Source organism: Gorilla gorilla, chromosome 12 (genome assembly GCF_029281585.2).
Source record: "Gorilla gorilla gorilla isolate KB3781 chromosome 12, NHGRI_mGorGor1-v2.1_pri, whole genome shotgun sequence".
Classification (NCBI taxonomy): domain Eukaryota; kingdom Metazoa; phylum Chordata; class Mammalia; order Primates; family Hominidae; genus Gorilla; species Gorilla gorilla.
This window is the reverse complement of record NC_073236.2, coordinates 66,802,934-66,823,568: the sequence shown is the minus strand read 5'-3', so window position 1 is coordinate 66,823,568 and position 20,635 is coordinate 66,802,934. Positions and strand designations below refer to the sequence as shown.

The following is a 20,635-nucleotide window of genomic DNA, read 5'->3' as shown; positions in this document are numbered from 1 at the left end:
CCCTCCCCTGTCCCTTTCTCTCCCCTCTCTCTAGTGGGGAAGGTCCCAGCACCCAGGAGAGGAGGCAGGCCCTCCCCCACACACCTGGGAGCGGGGAGAGGAGTCTGGGTGCATTCCTCCTCCAGCTTTCCATCCTTAAAACAGTCCAGCCAAGTGATGCTGTTCTTGGCATTTTATAGATAAGGTCACCAAGGCTCAGTTAGAGTAGGTGTCAATAAATGTCTGACCAAATTCATGGGTGAATAGAGGAAGCATCTGGCTAGAAGCCCCAGTCATGCTGGGCCAAGCTGCGGCTGGAACTGGGGTCTGTCTGACCCCAACCAGGATGGCTTTCCACCTCCCTGCCCGCTTCTCTGCAGGGCTGGACTTGGGAACTCTGGGGGCTGCCTGGAAGAGGAGGAACCATTGCTATCAGGAGATGCCCAAGTCCTAGCCCCAAGGGATAGTGGAGGAGTTAAGAAGAGGCAGAGATCTCAGGGCTGGTACCATGCACACTGTAGCCATGAAGCACCTTTCCACTTGGCTCAAACCTTCCCTCCCTAGGCGGCCTCTCCTGGCCCCAGGTGGTCCAGAAATGACCCCCTCCGGCCTCCCAGCCTCATGGATATAAACAGTATGGGAATCTACCAAAAGTCTTACTCACGTTCCTTGAGGGCGGGCTCCTTAGTGAGCGCTCAATAACAGCTCTGTAAGGGGAGTCCTGCAGAATTTCACTGCCCTGTGTCCTCACATGATCTCCATCCTTTCCTCTCCCCTTCCCTCTGGGCCTCCCAGCTGGCCAATCCAGCCTGGAACCTAGATCTGCACCTTCCCTGGAGGTATTCCCACAAAATCCTCAGGCAGTCCTTCCCTTTTCCCACTGGGTTCCATACGCCACTCCCCTTCCCACCCACAATTCACAAAACCACACCCTGATGCTTTAAATCCCGTATTTATTGCCCAAAGCTCATTAGTATTATGCAAATCACATAGATTGAGAAATTTTCTGAGGTTAAAAAGACACTGCAAAGGCCCCTGGGAGTGGCTGAGGCTTGCGTGCGGGGGCCTCACTCTCACTGGGCCAGGCTTGAAGACCACCCTGGGTCTGTCCACCTCTAGGCTCCTGCCCTTCTCCCAGGCCAGAGGCCAGAACACGAAAGAAGTCGGCTCATAACCAGGTGAAAGGGGTCCGTCGGCCAGCTTGACTCCACGGCCAGCTTGACATCTTGGTCCCTGCACCCTCACACTGCGGTCTGGAAATGGAAGAAGGGCATCCCCAAGCCTGAGGGAATGTTTGAAGTGACCAGAGGAGGGCCAGGCAGGGACACCAGGGATGCAGAACCATTGCAGGCGTGGGTTGTGTTCTGGCACAGCTGGCCAGCCCCGCCCTGACTGTGTGTCCAGGCTTAGCCTCCACCCCAGGCATGAACCAATCTGCCCCTCAGGCCTCCCTTCCTCTGGCCTCAGCAGAGTGGGGCATGGGTGGTGGGTGAAGGTTCCCTCTCACAGGTCTTTCCAAAGCCAGACCAGGGCCTAGTGGCATAGCCCACTGTCCCTCTGTCACCCTCACCCTAGGCTGTCTGGATCCTTTGCCACTGCACCGCCACAGGAGCAGACCCCTTGGCTCACCTGAAGCTGCATTTGGAAGCATGATGGAAGTCATCCGGGAGACAAAGCAAATGAGTTATGAGATGCTGAGGCCACAGGCTGGGCCAGGGCACCAGGCCTCTGGCAGGGGGAGGGCGGGAGGGGGTGGGTAGGCAGTTTTGGTCCCAAGATAAAGTGCACAAGAATAAGACCCTATGATAGGTAGGAGCAGGGTGAGCTTGAAGTGAGCTTTTCAAAAGAGGACCCAGACATGCCAGCACCTAGTTCAGGCCTAGAGACCAGCACAGCGCAGCAGTCACTGGCATATTCACATTATGGTGGGATTGGCTCAAAAAGGCCTGCCCCTCCAACACCATGGCACCCCCACACTCCCGCTGTTTTGTCCTCCAGGCTTGTCTAACCCTTCTCCCCCTCCTCACGGGCAGCAGGTGGGCTGCTCCTCAGGAGAGTGGCAGGCCCCTCAGGGCAATGTGCTGCAGAGCCAGCTGGTGGGCACCAGCGGCTGGCAGAGAGGCAACGGCCATGCCCATGGAAGACCCACCTCAGCACACTTCCCCTGCCCTAAGATGCCACCCTGCAGCGGCCTCTTCCTACACATGAATGTTCACCTCTGGCCTAAGTCTCCCCTGAGGTGGAGACCCCGGGGGACGGAGGCCTGGGGCTGCAGGTGGAAGCTTCCATTCTAGGTGGGGTCAGGAGGGGGCTGCACTGAGGCTGGTGCTTCCCCCTGGTTTGGGCCTTTCAGATGAGGGGTCACCCTGCTCACACCCACCCCAGGCTCTGCTTCCCTTTGTACAGCTTGCTCTTCCTTCCTGGTCTGCAAATGGGAGGGAGATGGGAGCCAGCGGCAAGGGGCCTCTGAGGCTGCCAGAGTGAGAGGCAACACATGGGTATGGCCCCACCATCAGGCCCAGGCATCTATGTTACCTCCTCCTCCAGAACTGTAAAGTGTTTGGCAAAGGTCAACTGCTCCTGGGATATGGAGTCACATACAGAAGGCAAGGCCTTCTGCTGAGGCCAACTGCAGGTCCAAAGGGGCCTGCCCCCTTCCCAGTCCAGAGTCCACACTGCGGACATGCCCAGGATGACCAGCATCTGAGCAGGACAGGCAAAGACGAGGTCTTGCTGGAGGAACCAGTGGGAACCCCTTGATCCAGTCTTCTGGTTTCAGACAGGGAGTGGAGGCTGAGAGAAGGGAATGAATTTGTCCGACATCTCACTGCCATTTAGTGCCAGAGCCAGGGCCCACTGCTCCTAGGTTGATGCTGCTTCTCTGATAGGCGTCTAAGGAGCTGGCCTAAGCATTCTCAGGCATGAGACCTTCCTGCTTAGAAAGGGATGGGATGGGGCAGGCAGCCTTGGTGGCTGGAGAAGCTCCGCAGAAGGCAGCCAGCCCAGTCTTGCCCCACTCTCAGCCCCAGAACCCAGCATCCAGACTGGGGCCTGGAAGGAGGATCTTCTCGAAGAGGCCAAGTGCAGGTCCATGGTTCCTGCCAAGCACCATTCCTTCTCGGGGTTTCCTGCCTGGAGCTGGGGTCACTTCAGGGGCCCTGAATCAGTTAGAGCTCCACGAAGGGGGACCCTAGCTCCAGGGTCACTGGGCTTCACTCAGAGGGACTGGTTCTGCAGCTCTGGAATGGATGTGGGCTGGCTACATTCAGAGCCAGCTGCCCACAGAATCTTGCAGAGGCCTCCAGTGCTCCCTGATTCCCTGGGCCACTTCCTGAGGGCCCTAGTCATGGTTAGTTCATCCTGTGGGGTGCAGACCACCTTCTCTCCCCTCCCCATGCCAGCCCAGGGAGCCATCTGGGCTGGCCATTGTAATATCCTAAATTTACCAGCCTGGCCACCAAACCAGCCCAACTCCAGGCCTAATCTGGCTCGCCTCCACCTGTCCTCCTGCCACTTCTGGTCAGCTGAAACTAAGGCTCAGATTTGATTCTGATAAAAAATAAAAATAAAAAAGGAACCAAAGTATAAAAGGATTCTACTTCTACCCCATGGGCACTCTACAATTTTTCAGCTTCACACATAATTGTGCTGAGTGGAGTTTTGACAACCCCACATAAGGCCCAGAAATGCACTTGATTATTTTTTTGTACGAAATGTGTTAGAACTCCTCTTGCCTATGTTAAAATGTGAATGGGTCAGTCTCCCTCCACTGTAGGTTGAGCACTCTCCCAGGGGGCCCAGGACTGCTGGGGTTGGCGTGCTGCTCCCTGCAGGTGCAGCCGTGAGTCTACGGCCCTGCCCCTCAGCTCCCCGGCTGCACAGTGCTCCGTCCCCAGGCCGCTGACCACACTCACAGCCCCTTGTTGTACACCACTGTCCGGCTGCTCGTGGCCTGGGCTATCTCCGGCTCTAATTGGGTTGTTTCAATCTGTGGAGAGAGAACAGAGAGGAAAAGTGGGGGAGTGGGAAGGGGCAAATAGTGGGGCTGGGAGCTGCAGTGAGGACCACCCTGGGCCCCAGAGCTCTGCCCCCTGCACCCCCGTGTCCACCCCAGCCAGGGCTCACATGCCCTACCTAGTGACACATCTTCCTTCTCCACCGCCCTCCCGCCACGGGGCTCACAGCATCCCTTCCAGCCCAGACCGGGTCTCTTTCTTCTGATGGTGTGTCCACGTGGGTGGACATCCTACACACTGGCCTCTGAGTTCTGCATCTCCCTCACCCCCAAGAACCATGTCCACCGCACTGCAGACCCACCACAGCCCTGCCCAGGGCCATTCCCTGGACCTGATGACCACCCAGGGCTGCTCCACCTCAACTCCTTCCATCCAAACCCCACCCTCCTGGGCTCCTCAGTCGCCTGTCCTTCCAGCACCCCACTCACTCCTGCTTCTCTGTTTCCAGTCCCCTAGACCTAAGCGCCCACACTCCACACTCCCACCACTCAGTCTTTACATCTTCCCCTGCAGTCCGGACTCCAGGGGCCATCCCTTCAGCTACTCCCTAGCCCAAGGGTCCCTCCCACGCTGCTGGCAGAAGCCCTGCTTCGGAGAACCCCGCCATGCACCTCACTCCTACTTGAACCTGACCATGTAATGGAGACCCTCAAAATTCCCTGTCCTTGACTTTGGCTGGACCCCCAACCACTGCAGACAACCACCCCACCCCTGCCCCCATAGCCAGGTCAGCTCCCTCGCCCACTCTCCAGAGGCCACTGGACACCTGCTCTGCTCTCCTCTCCTTGGCCACCCCACCCCCTGCTCCCACGCATCCTGGGCAGGTGAGACTTCCTCTTATTTAGGGAAAAAGCTGAAGGTGTCAGAGGCGAACCCCTCAGCTTCCCATCATCAAACCCGCTGCCTTCCGTGTCCATGCACGGCTTTCCACCTGCCCTCCTCCCACCCCACAGCTGCCATCCCTCCCCTCGCAGGACAGGACCCCACCTGGCTCCACCTCCCCTGCCCACTCCGGGGCCCCCTCCTGGGTCATCCTCCCTCTCTCCCACCTTTGCCCGTTAGTGTTCCACACACAGGAACCTTCTCTGATGACACCTCCCCTTCATCCCAAGGCAGGCCCAGCTACTACCTGGTCTCTCTCCTCCCCAGCAGCCACGTTTCTTTAAAAAACTTGGTCTACACTGGCTGTGTCCACCTCCTTCCCTCCCACTGACTTTTCAACCCACAGTAAATCTGGCTTCTGTTCTCACCACACTCCAGAAAAATCTTTCTCTCCAAGGTCACTGCCACCCCCCACTTCACGACACCCACTGCATGCTCCTCGGGGTCCTTGGGGCTTGGTCTGGCTGGGCCCTCTTCTCTGCACATGCCCTGGGTTACCCCCACACAAGATTTCTGCAGCCTTGTTTCTCCCTGGAGCCTCAGGTTCACAGCCACCTGCCTGCCGAACTTTGCTGTGGATGTCTCACAGGCGCCTGAACTCAACCCACCTGAAATGGAACTGAACCTGCCCTCTCCCCTGGCCCCACTCAGCTCCCCATCTCGGGAATGACGCCGCCATCCAGTGGTGCTCTGCCCAAAGACTCTGGAGCCTCTTTGCGTCCTCTCCCCGTCCCTCCCCCACAAGGTCTCATCCAGCCCAGTCCGTCCCCAACCACAGCCAGTGCCGGCCTTCTAAACTGCAAGTCTTCCCATGCCTCTCTTCACTGTGAAATGGCTCCATGGCACCCTGATCCTCAGGGATCAAGTCAGACTCCCGCGCCACCCTGCTCCTTGGACTGGAGACACAGGGCACATGGACTGATTTTGGTTCCTCGCACACCCTGCACTCTGTCCCCACTCCAGTCTTTGCCTGAGTTGTCCAGAGACACCCCGTCCTACTTCCATTCCTGCCCCTACTCTGCTCTCCCGTCTTCAGCTCATCATCTTTCGTGTCTCAGCTTTAGACACCTTCCCTCCCCCACGCTGGGCGTGGCCACCTCTGTGGCCCCCATAGCTCCCTGAACTTCTCATACCCCACCTCTCCACATTAGATCACAAGCTCCCTGAGGCAGCGGACGCGCGGATCTGGCTCGCCCCTGTGTCCTCAAAGCCTAGCACAATGCTGGTCCACAGTAGGTGCTCCCTCAGTGTGGAATACATGGGCAGAAAGAAAACAGCACTGGAATAGAATAGGCACTGGAAGATGGGGTTCCCCTGGAGACACCACATCAGCCCCGATGTCAGGCTTTATCTCCAGGGACTGAGCCCGTGGGGATGCCTGAGCCCCTAGCTAGAGGGGGGCAGGTGAGAAAGACACTACTGCAGTGAGAAGGTACCCGCCGGACATTTGCCCTGGACAGAGTCAAGGAGGCACCAGGCCTCTTGCAACTTAGGTTGGTTGAACTTGGTTCTAGACACCCGCCATATGTCAAGATGTGGCAACCCTGGGAAGTGGGCAGAAGGTGGTACAGGCCAGCCTGGCCTTTGGAGAGCTCTGTCATGTCCGGGCTGTGCACATTGGAGTCCCCATAAGAGGGAGTGTAGTGAGGACTAGAGCTGGTGGGCACAGTGGGAGAAGAGAGGACCCTTCCTCTGTAGTCGCTGGTACCCCATTACCCAAGTCTGGTCACCCGAGAGGGCCAAACAGAGGAGAGCCAGGCTGAGGGCCCAGGCCTCTTCGCCACCCCCTCTTCTCAAACCACCTTCTCCCACCCCACCCCTGCCACCCCCAGTCCCCTCCACCCTGCCGGCTCCCCTCGTCCCCACGCTGCCACTGACACAATGCACAGCGCCCACGCTTAAAAATCTAAATGCTTTTGAAAATGTTTAACCTAGTTAGACAAATTAGCAAAAATTTGTGCAAAACAATTTAGGTATTTAAAATATTCAATGTTTTTAAAAAACTGGAAAACTGTTCTTAGCTTTCAGCTGCAAAAACCAACAAAATATAACATCCCAGCAATCTTACCATGAGGTGTAACATAACCCTTCGGGAAAGCTGTTAAACAGCTACTGAGGCATCCTGGGAAATAGCACTTCATTTATTCAAATGCACATATGTCAGGCTTTTGCACCATATGTCATTCCAAGCTATTTACAGTAATAATTAAATCTTAATCAACGTTTAACCTCTGTAAAATGTTTGAAGAATCCTAATCACCCTTCAGACTGCACTAATGAAGGAGAAATATATAAACATAAAAGGAAAATGATGCATAGATATCACGCTGGAAAGAACAGTAATTGCAAAATTGTATTTCTTTTAAATATAATCAGTAAATGATGTAAAGTAAGCCAAGGAGTATTTTAAGTTAAGACATCTTGGATGTCAGAGGTGTGAGCAGCTAATTTTGTTCTGCTACCCATAACAGATGTAGCATATTTTATTTTAGTGCCATTATTAGCAACTTCCCATGCCGGCTTTCACTGAAGCACTGAGGCCCACATTAAAATCAGAGAGGCTGCTCAGCACCACCATGCAGGACCACAGCCCAGGGCCACGGCCCACTGTGCCCACTCCCTAGAGCATGCTGGCCCGGGGGAGACCGAGGCCTCCTCCTCCTGGCACCCCGTCTCCCATGGGCTCCCCGCCACACAGAGGGCAGCAGGTAGGAGCAGGGGGAGATGCAGGCAGTGGGAAAGGCTCCTGGGGGAGGTGGCTGAGGGATCAGGAGCAGGGGCCCCAGGACAGAGCTGACATCCTAGGCTTCCTCTCTCAAGTCAATCCACCCTCCTGTCAGCAGATGTTGATGGTCACCAACTCCAGACACCCAGGCTGGGCACACAGAGGGGGACAAGACCAACTCATGCCCTCTAGAAGCTTAAAGTCTAGAGAGGAGTTGGCTGGTGAATGCAGATGGAGTCCAGAGAGACAAGCAGAGTGCCATGGCAACTGGGGAGGGGTTGGGAGTTCCAATGTATTGATAAGGGAACAAGGAATGAAGACTTCTCAGAGGTGGTGAGCCAGGAAGAGAATGGAGGATTTTGATCAGAAAGGGCAGGCCAAGCTTGCTGGGTGAAGAAAAAAGTATTAGCTGGCTAGCACGGCCTGTTTCCGGGAGGCGGGGCAATGTTGGACTTGGAAATGTGGCAGGAAATGGAGGTGTGGCTGGGACAGGCAGAATCTTGTAGGCTACATGAAGGTGTCAGCATTTTACCTGAGGGCAATAGGGAGCCACAGAAGGACTTTGAGCAGGAGTGGACCATAACCCAGACTCTGTTTTTATTTTTTTCTTGGGATAGGATCTCGCTCTGTCACCCAGGCTGGAGTGCAGTAGTGTGACTGCAGCTCACTGCAGCCTCAAACTCTTGCCTCAGCCTCCTGAGTAGCTAGGACTACAGGCACATGCCACCATGCCTGGCTAATTTTTAAATTATTTAAAAAATTTTTACAGAGACAGGGTCTCGCTATGTTGTCCAGGCTGATCTTGAACTCTTGGCCTCAAGTGATCCTCCACCTTCCAAAGTGTTGGGATTACAGGCATGAGCCACCGTGCCTGGCCTTAGACTGTCTTAGAAAGGTCTCTCTTGGGATGGTGGGTGTGGAGGATGGACTGGAGGGGTAAGGAGGGGGTGGGGAGGCCTCCTGGGGAGTATCTGTGGGAATCAGAGAAGTGCCAGGTCCTGCCCTATGATGCTGCCAGTGGGGGCAGACAGGAGGAGCCTTCCTGAAGATGAAATCCACAGGAGTTGATGACCAATTCCACGTGGGGGTGAGAGGGAGGTGTTGAAGATGACTGTGCGTTGGATGACTCCTAATTCTAGCTCAGGAGCTGGGGTGGCTGGTGACGCCATTCTCGGAGGGAATATGGCAGGGGATGGGCCAGGATTGGGGGTGGTAGGCTCAGGGTGGCCACATTGAGTCTGGGGTGCCAGTGGGTTCCCCAAGTGGACAGGCCTGGGAAGCAGATGGGTCCAGGGCTCTGGAGCTCTGGGCAGGAGAAAGCGCCCGGGATGTGTGAGCATAGCCAGATCCTTCAGAGTGGAGGAGCTCGCCCAGGGAAGCAGATGGAGGGGTGGGTGCCAAGGCCTGGGGAACAGGCACATTTGAAGGGCAAGTGGAGGGAACAAGCCTGTGATGGTGGCCTTGGGGGACCAGCCCGAGGAGCGGACGTAATGACAGAGGGTGCCACAAACACTGAGCAGCTATGAGCGTCAGAGAGAGTTTTCTGAGAGTTGTCCCAGTGAGGGCTGAGAGGCTTTGGTCTTGGCAACTGGATTTCAGTGACTGCCTGGGGTCCACACTGTCCGACCCCCACCTCATGCTGATCCTGGTTCATAGCCTCTCACTCTATCCCAGGCCAACTTAACTGGTCATTTGTTAGGACCCCTCCAGCTCTCTGGCCATGGCCAGGTGTTGGGTCAGTGGCCACCATCTCTAGGTCTCATGGGTATTGGGACCACTGGGGTCCTCCCTGCTGGGCTTGGCTAGGGGAGGCTGGGGCAGGAACCCCTGCGTTGCCTGCTCACCTATACGTGATGTTTCCTCCCCTGTCCACCAAAAACTAAGCATCTCCCTTGAAGACCACCTCTCTGAGGTAAGTGTGGGGCCAAGTTTTCTCCAAGGGAACCACATCCAGGGCCTTGCCTGGCAGTGGCCTCTGGACCCATGGATAAGTGAAAGTGACTCAGGTCTGAGCAAAGGCAATAGAGCATCTCTTCCTGCTGCCCGACCAATTCCACCCCGCAGAAGGCCAGAGCCCCAGGGCAGTGGGTCGAGGGGCAGGGACTTGGCTGTGACCACAAACTGGCTCTGAGGGCCTTCTCTGGGGATAAGGGGATGAAGAGAGAGGACAAGGAGTGGCCATAGGGAGAAGGGGTGGACCAGGCCCAGGCAGCCAGCTCGGGGCGGGCTGGAATCCATGGGCCTGTCATCTCTTCCATCTGGTAGGCTCCTCCCCGGGCACCCAGGAGCCAGTCAACAGGGGCTCCCGAGGGAGGGGGTGTCTGGGATGGAAAGCCAAAGCCCTGGAGGGCAGGGGCTGCAGGGACCATGGAGCACTGGCTGATGGTCGCCCCCGCCACAGAAGTGGGCTGCCAGGATCACCCTGCCCTGCCATGAAGGAAGCAGTGCTGCCCTGCTAGTGCTCCCTGACTCCTAGGCAGAACCTGCACACCAGCTCCCAGCCAGCCTCCTCAGGATGTGCCCCTCTCCGTATCAGAGTGCCACCCCATCCTCCCAACCCCACTCAGACCTTGCTGCCCCTCCAGGAGATATCCCCAGACATGGAGCATCCTATCCAGCATCTCCCCAGCCTCCCGGGCACCCTAAGGCCCAGCTAGAACAGCCAAGCACCTTCCCTTGTGGCGTGGGAAGGGTTAACCTTGAGCTATTTGTCTCTGTCTCCTGCCTCACTGTGGGTGGGGGGCTAGAGTCAGGAATGCATTTGGTGGGGCCACCTCTGCCTCTACAGCCTGGGAGCACACACACACCTGCAGCCAGGCCAGCAGATAGTTTACATATTTGAACCTGGAGCTAAGGTGCGGAGACATAAACAGGAAACTGGATCCCCTGCCTGTGCCCCATTCTTGGGGGCTTTTACCTACTACAAAGAACTTCCTCCTGCTGGCCTTTCTTCTGATGGCTTTTCTGCCTCCTTTTCAAAGGCATGGGGCTGGGGGGGGGGGGGTGTTCGGTGTGACCCTGTGACATAGCTCAAAGCCATCACCTGCTCCTGGGCAGAGGTCTGGGCTTCTGAGGGTCTGCAGAAGGTGGCGACATTGACGCAGGGCCCAAAGCCCAAGCAGGCACCTGGCTGACCCTGTGTGCCTGAGGCCTCTGCCAGGCCTGGGACCGCTTTGTCCACTGGGCACAACATCCCATCCTTTCTCACCAGGGCTGGGCAGCCTCGTGTCCTGTTCCAACACACACATATCCAGGCCCCACCTTTGGGAGAGCTATCTTGAGTGTCTTTGGAGAGCAGAGGCATTAGGCTGGGGCTGGGGAGCAGTTGAGGCCTAAGCCTAGACCCCTGGACCCCTGAGTTAGGCCTCTGGTGCTGGCTCTGGGCTCCCACTACCTTCTCAGTGAAAGAACCCTCAGCTGGACACTCCAGGCCTTCTGGGACTTTTTCCAGCTTCTTCACCCATCAACTGCTGTCCATTTTCTGTACATTCTAAGTATACGCTTTGAGTCCTAAGTCCAGGCTATATCCTGACCCTCTAAGGCTGCCTCCTCCAGGAAGCCTCCCTTGATATTCTTAGACCAAATCCATTGCTGCTGCCTCTGTGTCCCCAGCACATGCTTTTATCTCCATCCCATCCCCAGGCACAGGCTCATTTGCACTCTAAACAGGGGTGACTACAGTAGTCCCCTGCCCCACCCCACTGTGAGCTGCTCCAGGCAGCTTGGTATCCCTGTGCCTTGTGCACAGTAGGTCCTCAGTAACAGCTGAGTTAAGTGACACTGAAGTGCCTCGTGGGCAAGAATCCTGTCTTAGACTTTTCCAGCTCCCCTGTGCTATGTGTTCCCAGCAAGTGCTCAGACCACACCCCGCCCCCTACCATTTTGGAGCTTTGCACCATTCCTGGGTGCCCTCTGGTGGACCAATCTCAGAATCATTCTCTGTCCTCTATCTTCTAAGCTTTGAGGCCTCAGTTTCCCCACATGTATGCTGCGAAGATTTTCTAAGATCTCCTGGTGCCAGGATGAGGATTATATCACAAAATGGATAGGATGGCCCTTTGGAGGCTTAGAAAACCTGCGTGATGCTGTGTAAAGAGGACAGGACCCAGGGTCCCCACACTCAGCCCCAGCCCCGCTCACTCAGCTCACAGGGCTGAGCCTTGCTGCAGGCCAGGCATGTTCCACTTTGCATGTATTAATGCCTTTAATGGAAGCTCTGCACAACCAAGCCTTCTCCCTCCCTATCCTGGATTCAGCTAGGTGTCCTGGAAGGTCCTGGAAAGAAGAACTGTGGGGGAAAGGCTGTCAGGCAGCCCTGCCGAGGCCTGCCACCCGGGCATGTGTACATGTTCTTGCGTGCACGTGTATGTGTGTGAGCCTGTGTGCACGCGCAGGTTTGGGGTGGGGGTGTGGGGAACAGGCAAAATGACAGGTGGCGTTGGCGTTCCTGGGCTCTGAGCGTCTTTGCCATTCCCATCCATCCCTCCTGGGGGGTCCTGTGGGCAAACTCCAAGAAAGCAGCGGGCGGGGAGGCAGCAGATTTCTGACGGCAAAAATAGCCCACTTTAGAGTTCAGTAGGGACTGATTAAACCAGTAAACGAGAAAAACCCCAAACAAACATCTCCAAGCAAAGTTGGAGATGGATTTGAGACTGGAGGGAAGGAGGCCCCTGCTCTGGGAGACACTGAATGCTGCTGTAGACTCAGGAGGGATGCAATGTACCCTAGACATTGTCTCTGGCCTCGCATCAACCCTGGAAGAGTGGGAGAAGCAGGGACCAACAAAGTTAAGGTGAACCCAGATGAGCCACGCTCTGTACTAGGTGTTGATAAAGGGCACCAGTTCTCAGCCACAGGGACACCTTGTGTCATGGAAGGGAGAAAGGTCTACTGTCCTAAGGGGGAAGATGGAACACAGAAAACACACCACCAGAGCCTACACAGGTGAGGTGAGACAGATGTTAGTGGGGAAGATCAGGGAGGACTTCCTGGAGGAGGAGCCATTTCTAGACCAGCTTGAATGTGGACTCACATTCCAGCTTATTCCCAGCTCTTCTCCATTCTTGGTTGGGGGTCCAAATACTTTCTCAAAGAAAGATAAGCTGGGGGGACTTTGCTTCTGGTGGCTCACAGCCGTTTAGCCAGGCTGATTCATCAAAACCACCATTTTCATCAGGGCTGGTAAGAGGGTAGAGATAGTGGAGGTTCTGGTACCCACTGAGGGTACCCACATTTTTGCCCATACAGGGAGGGTATGCCTCTCTGTTTCTTAACCCTGAAAGCTGTAAGTGGGGAGGCAGGAAGGAGTATGGGGTGGCTGAGGTTGGCCTTCCTGCCTCATCCACCACACGGGTGTGGCCTGTAAGAGCCACCCTCTGAGGCCAGGACGAGACAAGGCTAATAACTGGGGCTGAGGACATGGGGGGAAGGCTTTAGACTTCCTCAGAACATGGCTTCTAATCCCCAGAACCCTCTAGAGCTGAGGTGAGTAGGGGCTCAGCTGAGAGGGAGGGACATGGGGAGTTCCCAGGGCTGACATGGGAGGCTCAGAGCAGGAAGCCCTGGCCCTGGGAGACTCTTAGGCTGTCTTTTCTTCTAGTTGAGGTGCTTGGCAAAAGCTAGAAGGGGCAGGAACAGGTGGTGGGGGTACCGGGGGAGGTCAGTTCTCTGCTGAGGCTTCAGGGAAGGCAGAGGGCAGATGCCAACAAACCAACAAGACAGCCAGGAGGGAACAGGCCCACAGGAAACAAGCCTCCTGGCCAGTGAACCTCACTCCTGCCCCCAGGGGCCCCTGCAACAGCTGAGGCAGGGAAGAGACACACGCTCATAGCCGCCATCCCCTACAAGGGCGCCCCAGGGCCCTCTCCCCTGCCCGCAGCCCCAGCCAGAAAGCACACTGCCCAATCTCTCATCCCCACCCCAGCCCCCACAGCTGCAGGGAGGACAAAGGAGCCAGTGAGGGTCTAGGGGCCATAAGACACGTTCCCAGGAAGGCTAAGGCCCTGCCCACTTGCCATGCCCAGACCCAGAGGGTGGCTCCCAGAGGGCACACCCTTGCTGCAGGCCGGGCACCTGAGGAGCAGCATGTAATAACTCAAGTGGACTCACTCAGTCCACTGTCTCGCACCAGGGCCCTGTCTTGAGTTTTCACTTCCCTAATCTTACTGGGAGAAACTTGGTTCTTACAGGAAGAAACTTAGTTCCAACACCTCATCTTCCAGCTGGGGAAACTGAGGTCTTTGAGGTTAAGACCCAAGGTCATATGGAGAGCTGAGGTAGAGGGATGCCAGCCAGAGGGGCAGAGGGCAGGCCTTGGGGCCACGGGACGGCCCCTCCACCCCAACATCACCTAGGGATGGGTTCGAGCTCCCGGCTGCCCCCTGCTCCCCGTACCTCACTCATCCACAGACAAGCCCCACCTTCTGTGGACACATTTCAACCTCACCAAATCAGCTAATTATTGACAGTTGGTGAAGAGGAGATTTCACTTTTTCCTCCTGTTAAACTGCTCCTAATTAGTTCCCTGTCACCACGGCTGGCTCGCCCGCCCGCCGCCCGCCCGTTCACGCAGTAATCCCGCTGCACAGTGCCTCATTAACCTTTTGCTCCTCTCCTGCCGCCTGCCAACAAGATGAAGACAAAAACAGATTGTTGAACAATGGCTCCGGCTTGTACGCGCAGCCCCGTTCCCCAGCCCCCGAGCTCCCAGGGGAAGAGTGAGGAAAAGAGAGGGGACTGGGGTGGGGGAGAGCCTGAGAGGAATCAAGGAAGGGAGAAAGAGGCACAAAGAAAGATTGAAGCAGAAACAGAGGCAGGGATGTGGGGAGGGGCCTTGGCCAAGGTACTGCTTCTTGCTCCAGAGAGACATGAGGTTCATTAAACAGGATTGGAAGTGCTCCCAGGTAGGGAACACCGGCTGTCAGAGTTAGAGGGACATTTGCCACCACCCAATACAGCCTCTTGTGGTAGCCAAGCCCGTGTTCCTGGACACTGGACCCTGCACATCTCCCTCAGGGAACCTGAGGCCCCAGTGTATGTCTGTGTTGCGGTGGGGAGGACACAGAGGACCCCATTTGCCTGGAATCCAGAGCCCAAATCACCAAAGGGGGCAAGGCCAGAAAGGCCACCACAATCTGGCCCTACCACAAGGGAGGCACCCAGCACCAGCCCCACCTATAGCGGCCCCGGCAAGCTGCCGCACAGCCTCTGCTTTAGGTCCATCATGACCTGTGCTGTCACCTGACAGTTCTTGTTTATTGAGTTTTGTCTCCACCACCAGCAGGGAGATTCACTGAGACCACAGGGGTCCTACGTGGCCATCCTGGTAACAAGAAAAATGGGAAAGTGCCCAGGCTCCATGGGGCAGAGAGCAGATTCTGGGTGTGATGGGCCCATCCATGTTTGGGGACAGGCTGGTGGGGCAGGCCTACAGCAGTAACTTCCAGATCCACCAGATCCGCCAGGGCAGACCCTGTACTCCCTGCATGGGCAAGAGGACTGGGGTCCAGAAGGGAGCCCAGGACCTGTTCCCCAGTTCTCACAACAGGAGGTTCCCTGCCCTACTTGTTGGCCCTTTAGCCTCCCTCTAGCCCCTCCACTGCCCAGCCCCTTCCTCAGCTCTGGGTTGGAAAAGACATAAACACTGATTCCAAAAGGTCCCTGTGAAAACACAGATTTCCTGTGGAGGGGAGGAGGGCTGGGTGAGGGCACTGGGATGTTCCTGCTGATAAATTAGTAGCAAGCAATTTGGAGCCCAGAAGTGGGCCTCCTCTTTCTATAGTGAGGTGTGGGTGGGCTGGAGAGGGTCACAGAATTCTTCTGCCTGGGTACAAAGCCTGCGCCATCGTCAACAACTTTGGATCTTGGACAACGTACTTAACCTTAATGTGCCTCAGTTTCCTCATTGGTAAACAAGGAATATTGGTACCTACCTTGGAGAATTCTCAGGATCCAGGCCCCCATTTCTCCACCACAGCCAGGTAGCCCCCTCTACTCACTGGACCCAGGGACTCCATAGAGGCCATGCCTTCCCGCCTTGGGCTCTGGGCATTCCTTCCCCATCACTGCCCTCTCTCCAAGCCCCCCAACCTCCATCTCACAGTTTCTTTGCTATTCTCCCACAGTTCCCCGTCTTTGAGCTCAATCATCTGAACAAAGAAGAAAGTGAATTACCATGTTGCCTCCTAGACTGCCATGTCTAGCTATGCCACCTAAGTCTCCTCACTCCTAGTCCTCTCTGCACTCACCCACTCTGGAGACAGCCCCTCCTCTTTGAATTGCCCAAGTCCTCAGCTTCCATGAAGTTACTCCATCTGGGTTCTCCCTGTGCCCTTGGCTGCTTCTTCCCCTTCTTGATGGTTTTTCTTCCTCCTATAGTGGACCACATCCCCTTTCTCAGCTTCAACTCCCCCTCATACACTGAAGGTTCCGTATCTCCAGCCAAACTCTCTCCCTAGAGCCATCTGACTGTCTAGGAATCATCTCTTGATGTTCAATGTTTTAGACTTAAGGGGCATTAGGAAGACTTAATACAGTAAGGTACGCTGAGCTCCCAGCATGCTGCCTGGTCCAATAGATATCTGGCAAATGGTAGCCATTATTATTATTTGCAGTTTGACCCTCAGTACCATTTTAATAAGCAGAACTACTAATTTGAAAAGAGCAGATAAAACTCTCCCCCAGGAACTGAAGGATTGAAGTCCTTGCCTCAATCTCTGGGGTTAGTGAGTTGGAAACTCCACAACAATCACTGCAGGCCAGCCATTCTAGGAACTAGTTCCTAAATTCTACTTCCGAGTCCCCTGATTAGTTAATTGGTGTTCCAGTGATTACTTCTGTTGACAACCTTGGTGGCTTTTGGCAAGGCTGGGTCAGCCCAAGCAAGTCCAGACTTATTGTGGCAAATCCCACTGGCTTCTGGGACGTGAGACATGATCCCTGTATGGCAGAAGAAGCACCTTGTTAGGGAGAATTAATTGGGAGAGTGAATGTGGAAACAAGGCCCTCTCGGCAAGTTGGCTGAAGGCTTTGGTGCCACGGGTCCCAAACAGGGCTCAAAACACCCCATAATGCCCAGGCTAGCCTGCATCTTGTTGGGATCCACACAGCTGAGGAGGGAGCTCTGAAAATCATGCCTGTACCCTCCCTTCCCAGAGGACAAAGACTTAACATGCAATGACTATCTTCTTCCCAATCTAGAGAAAGAGGCTTGGATTGCAATAAGAGGGACTTTGGTTAAATATGCAGAAGAACTAACTCCCATGTCTATTTGAAGTAGGCATGTGTGGAGAGGGGAGCCTGGGCTTTGACCTGCAGCATCTGTGAGACCAGGGTGGCTCACTTTCCATCACTGCTTTGCAGCCAGAGCTGGAGGCCTGGGTGGGTGAATGGTAGCCATCTCCCCATTATATGCCCCAGAGGAACACCTGCCAAAGACCTACAGCTCTTCTAGACCGTTTCCTACCACCCACCACAGTGCAGCCCCCAGCTCCCTCTTCTCTTCGCTGTCCCAAGGTAGGTAAGGTGGTTGACTAGGGAGAGAAACTCAGCCACAGGAAACGATCAGGTATAGCACTTACTAGGGGCCTGGACTTGGAGTGTGGACCTCTGGTGTTTCCTCTCCTATCAGCACCTGACTTCTGCAACCTTGGGCTGGTCCCATGGCTTTTCTGGGCCACCATTTCCCCAGCAAAGTCAGTAGCAAGGTAAACTGGATGACCTTGAAAATCCTTCTAACTGGGAGGGTCTCTGATTCTGCATCAGTATTTTCTTTGCCCTGGGTCCCTTCTCTGTGCAGGCAGGTGGAGTTATGACAGCTACTAGAAGCACAGAGGTACCTATAAACACATGGGTGACTCTGGCCCTGGCCTAGGACCCTGGGCTCAGGCTGATTGCACAGACAGATGCAATGGCTTCAGGGAGTGCTGGGCTGGGACAGGGATGTCAGAGACCACTGAGAAATACCCGCCCTTCCCTCTTCAGGGCTCCTAGGCAACCCAGAGCCCATGGCTCCATCTGGAGTCCCAGGCTGCAGCTTTCCCAGGGTGAGAGGTGGGGGAAGGAGCATCCCAGCACCCATGACAAGGCTGGCCGCTGTGGGCATGAGATGAGGTCCTGCTGGCTTTAATCTTGGTGCGCGTTGAATGGTGTCCCCCAAGACAGGAGCCCCACTCCCACAGAGTCTCCTCCTCAAACTCTGGGGCTCTGGAAGGAAGCCACCCCACTTCTCACCTTCCAAGGCCTAAGGCGGGTCACCCCCTCCTCCTGCTCTAAGAGCCTGGGTCTCCAGCCCTCACAGCCCCAACAGCCCCGGCCTCTTGTTTTCACTTCCCCGACTTGTCTCCAGGAGCCCTCACCTCTCCCCCACCTCTCTTGGGGCCCTGCCTGAAGCAGGTCCGTGGTGAAATCACAGATTCAGAAGCGCCGCTTTCTGGCCACAGCCCCTGCCTTCTTGTGAGCTCAATGCAGACACCTCCTGGGCCCTCTTGGGTCTGCTCCTTCCCCTCAGCTTAGCTCCCACCTTCACTCCAACCCAGTGTGGATCCCGTGGTCCTCTGCTCCTCCGTGCTGTCACCCATCTCTCAGCCCCCCTCACCCCCAACCTGACAAAACCCCAGAAGAAAGGATCTGTGGCCCTCCCTGTACTGGCCCATAGCACCTCCTGGTGAACAGGCCCGGCTGCACCCCCAGACCACGTGCTGCTCAGCCTCCTCACCTCTCATTCTCCCCTGGATGTCTCACCCCTTCTCTGTGTCCTCAGACCTCTGACTTCCTGCGCCTTCCCCACCCTACTCTCTCCTGTCTGCTCAGTCACAAGAACACAGGAGCCATTGGAACAACTTCTTCAATTTTCCTACCCCTGAACCCTACCCCCAGCAGCATTTTCCTCCCACCCCACTCCTCTTCCACCTACTGAAGTGGGGAGGGGTCTCCCCGTGCCAAGGCTGATCCCCTCGTCTGTGCTCTGGTCCCCCCTCCTTTTCATGGACTTTCCCAAAATCGTCCTCTCAGCATCCTCAACATCTTTCCTGGTGCCTTCTCTACTGCATTTACGCAAGCCCCTGTCTCTCCCATTTAAAACAACGACAAATACATAAATAAAAGCCCCTCCTGATCCCACATCTTGTTGCGGCTGTGGACCTGTCTTTCTCATTTTTTCCCCTCACCTGTCACCTGGATCCCTTCTCTGGGGACAGGGTTTGGCTACGTTGCCTGAGACACTAATGGATACTCTGTAATCTCATGGAGTGTGACCTCTCAGGAGGGTCTGACCCTGTGGATGCCCCCCCAACCCTGATCACACATGGCCCGGATCTGCCCACACCACCCTGGCTGCTTGTCTTTGGACCCCGTCAGGGTGGAGGCCTCACCCACCACCCTCGATTCCAGCACTGTTGTCATGCTGGTAGGCTCTGCTTCTATCCCTCCAGCCCGGGCGTCTCTCCTCATTCCAGACCCAGAGCCAACATCCCACAGGCTCCTCAACCCCGCGTGTCCATCCAGCTGACCCACTGCCCTCCCTCGAACCTGCCCCCGCCTGGCTCCATCTCATTAAGCACCTACATCTGCCTGGTTGTTCAAAACCAGAAAGCCAGCGCACATCCTCTGGCTCCCGTTCCCTCCCACCACATAGAGCTCTTCATCGAATCCCGAGGAAGCTGCCTCCTGACTCCCTCTTTAGGGACCCACTTCTCTCCATGCCCACTGCCAACAGCCTGGTCCAAGCCGCCATCACCGCTCGCTGGATGCCCGCCACAGGCTCCTGATGGTTCCTTCTCTGGAGCTCTAACCCAGCCCCACGTGGCAGCACAGAGGCCGCTCAGAATCAGGCATCTGTGGTCTGCCTTGCACAGCCCTTAGGAGGACATTCACCCTCTCTGTTCTGGCTTCCAAGTTCCCAACACCACCCAGCCCAGCCCCTCATTCCCAGGCCACATCACCTTGCTGCACTCCCTGGTTGCGCCGCAGACTTTGGTCAGCTCTTGGACATGGCGTGTGCTGCCTCACCTCTCAGAACCTTCACACCAGGTGTCCGCGGACCTCACATCTCCCCCCGCCACCCCTTTTCATCTGGCCAACTCCAGCCACGCTCCCAGTCCCAGTGAAATGTCACTTCCCTCTAGGCTCAGTTTGGTCTGCTGTCTCCTTCCACACCCAATGGAGCTTCTCCCACCCTAACACTCCTGGCTCCTCATCTGCTGGCCTCTGTTTAATCACCCTGTTGACTGCATGACCCTCACTCTGAGGGCCAGAGCCTGGGCCAGCCTTATTCACGGTTCCAGCCCCAGCGCCTAGCATGGCGCTAAGGAGTCGGCACGGTATGAGTATTTGTTCAGAAATCACCAAACAGCACCCCCTGCCCTGCCCTTGAGCCCCTCCCCACTGACCTCTGACATTTGCGGGAAGAGGCTGATGGCCAGCGGCAGGGCCAGGCCGAAGGCTGCCAGGCACACGAGGCTTTGCACAGGGAGGAGCAGCCGGGGGCGTGCCTGCAGGAGAGCCGTCCTGTGAGGGAGAGAGGAGGGAGCCCCATGAGACCCGAAGGTAGGGTGGGCTGGCTGCCAGCCACCATGCTGGGTCCCACTCTGTCTCTGGGCCAAGGAAGCGTGGTTCCGGGGCAGTGCCAGTGTGCAGCTAAACAGATATAGCAGAGTTCTGTCTTTGGGACCTTCTCCCGAGAGGTACCCCTATCCCAGCGGGTATAGACCCCTATCCCAACGTCTTGAAGGATGTTGCTGGCTGAAACCTCAATTACTCAGGTCACGAATGAGTACTTTCGGGGCACCCACCCGCCATGCGTCCAGCCCCGTGCCAAGAAGGCCCTACGTGGGAGAGCCACTCGAAGAGGCTGTCGGCCCCTGTTCCTGGGGAGACACATAGGAACGTAAGATCGCTCTCGAGGGCAGCACGTAATTAAACAGCAAAGAAACCAGAGTAGGTGCCAAGTTCAGGGGAGATGACAAAGCACATACATATGGGCACACGCCAGCCAGGAGGGGGTAATCCTCCTCTATGTGTGAGGACAGAAGACATC

The 20,635-nt window shown here is 56.1% G+C and overlaps 1 protein-coding gene across 10 annotated transcripts in view; it reads right to left on the bottom strand.

Annotated features, from left to right (window-relative positions):
- Positions 1-915: 915 nt before the first annotated feature.
- SFXN5 (sideroflexin 5) overlaps positions 916-20,635 on the bottom strand; it is a 130,300-nt gene continuing 110,580 nt past the window's right edge. For 6 of the 10 annotated variants that reach the window (XM_004029416.5, XM_019020922.4, XM_055378083.2 and 3 more), the window contains 2 exons: positions 19,989-20,106; positions 916-3,967 (listed from right to left, as the gene is read on the bottom strand). In XM_004029416.5, coding sequence (XP_004029465.1) covers positions 3,890-3,967; positions 19,989-20,106 — 196 coding nt within the window. In that variant the 3' untranslated portion in view covers positions 916-3,889. Of the gene's footprint in view, positions 3,968-6,733; positions 15,973-19,988; positions 20,107-20,635 lie in introns of those variants that run through there. The other 4 variants (XM_019020925.4, XM_031008289.3, XM_019020932.4 and 1 more) reach the window with 2 other exon arrangements.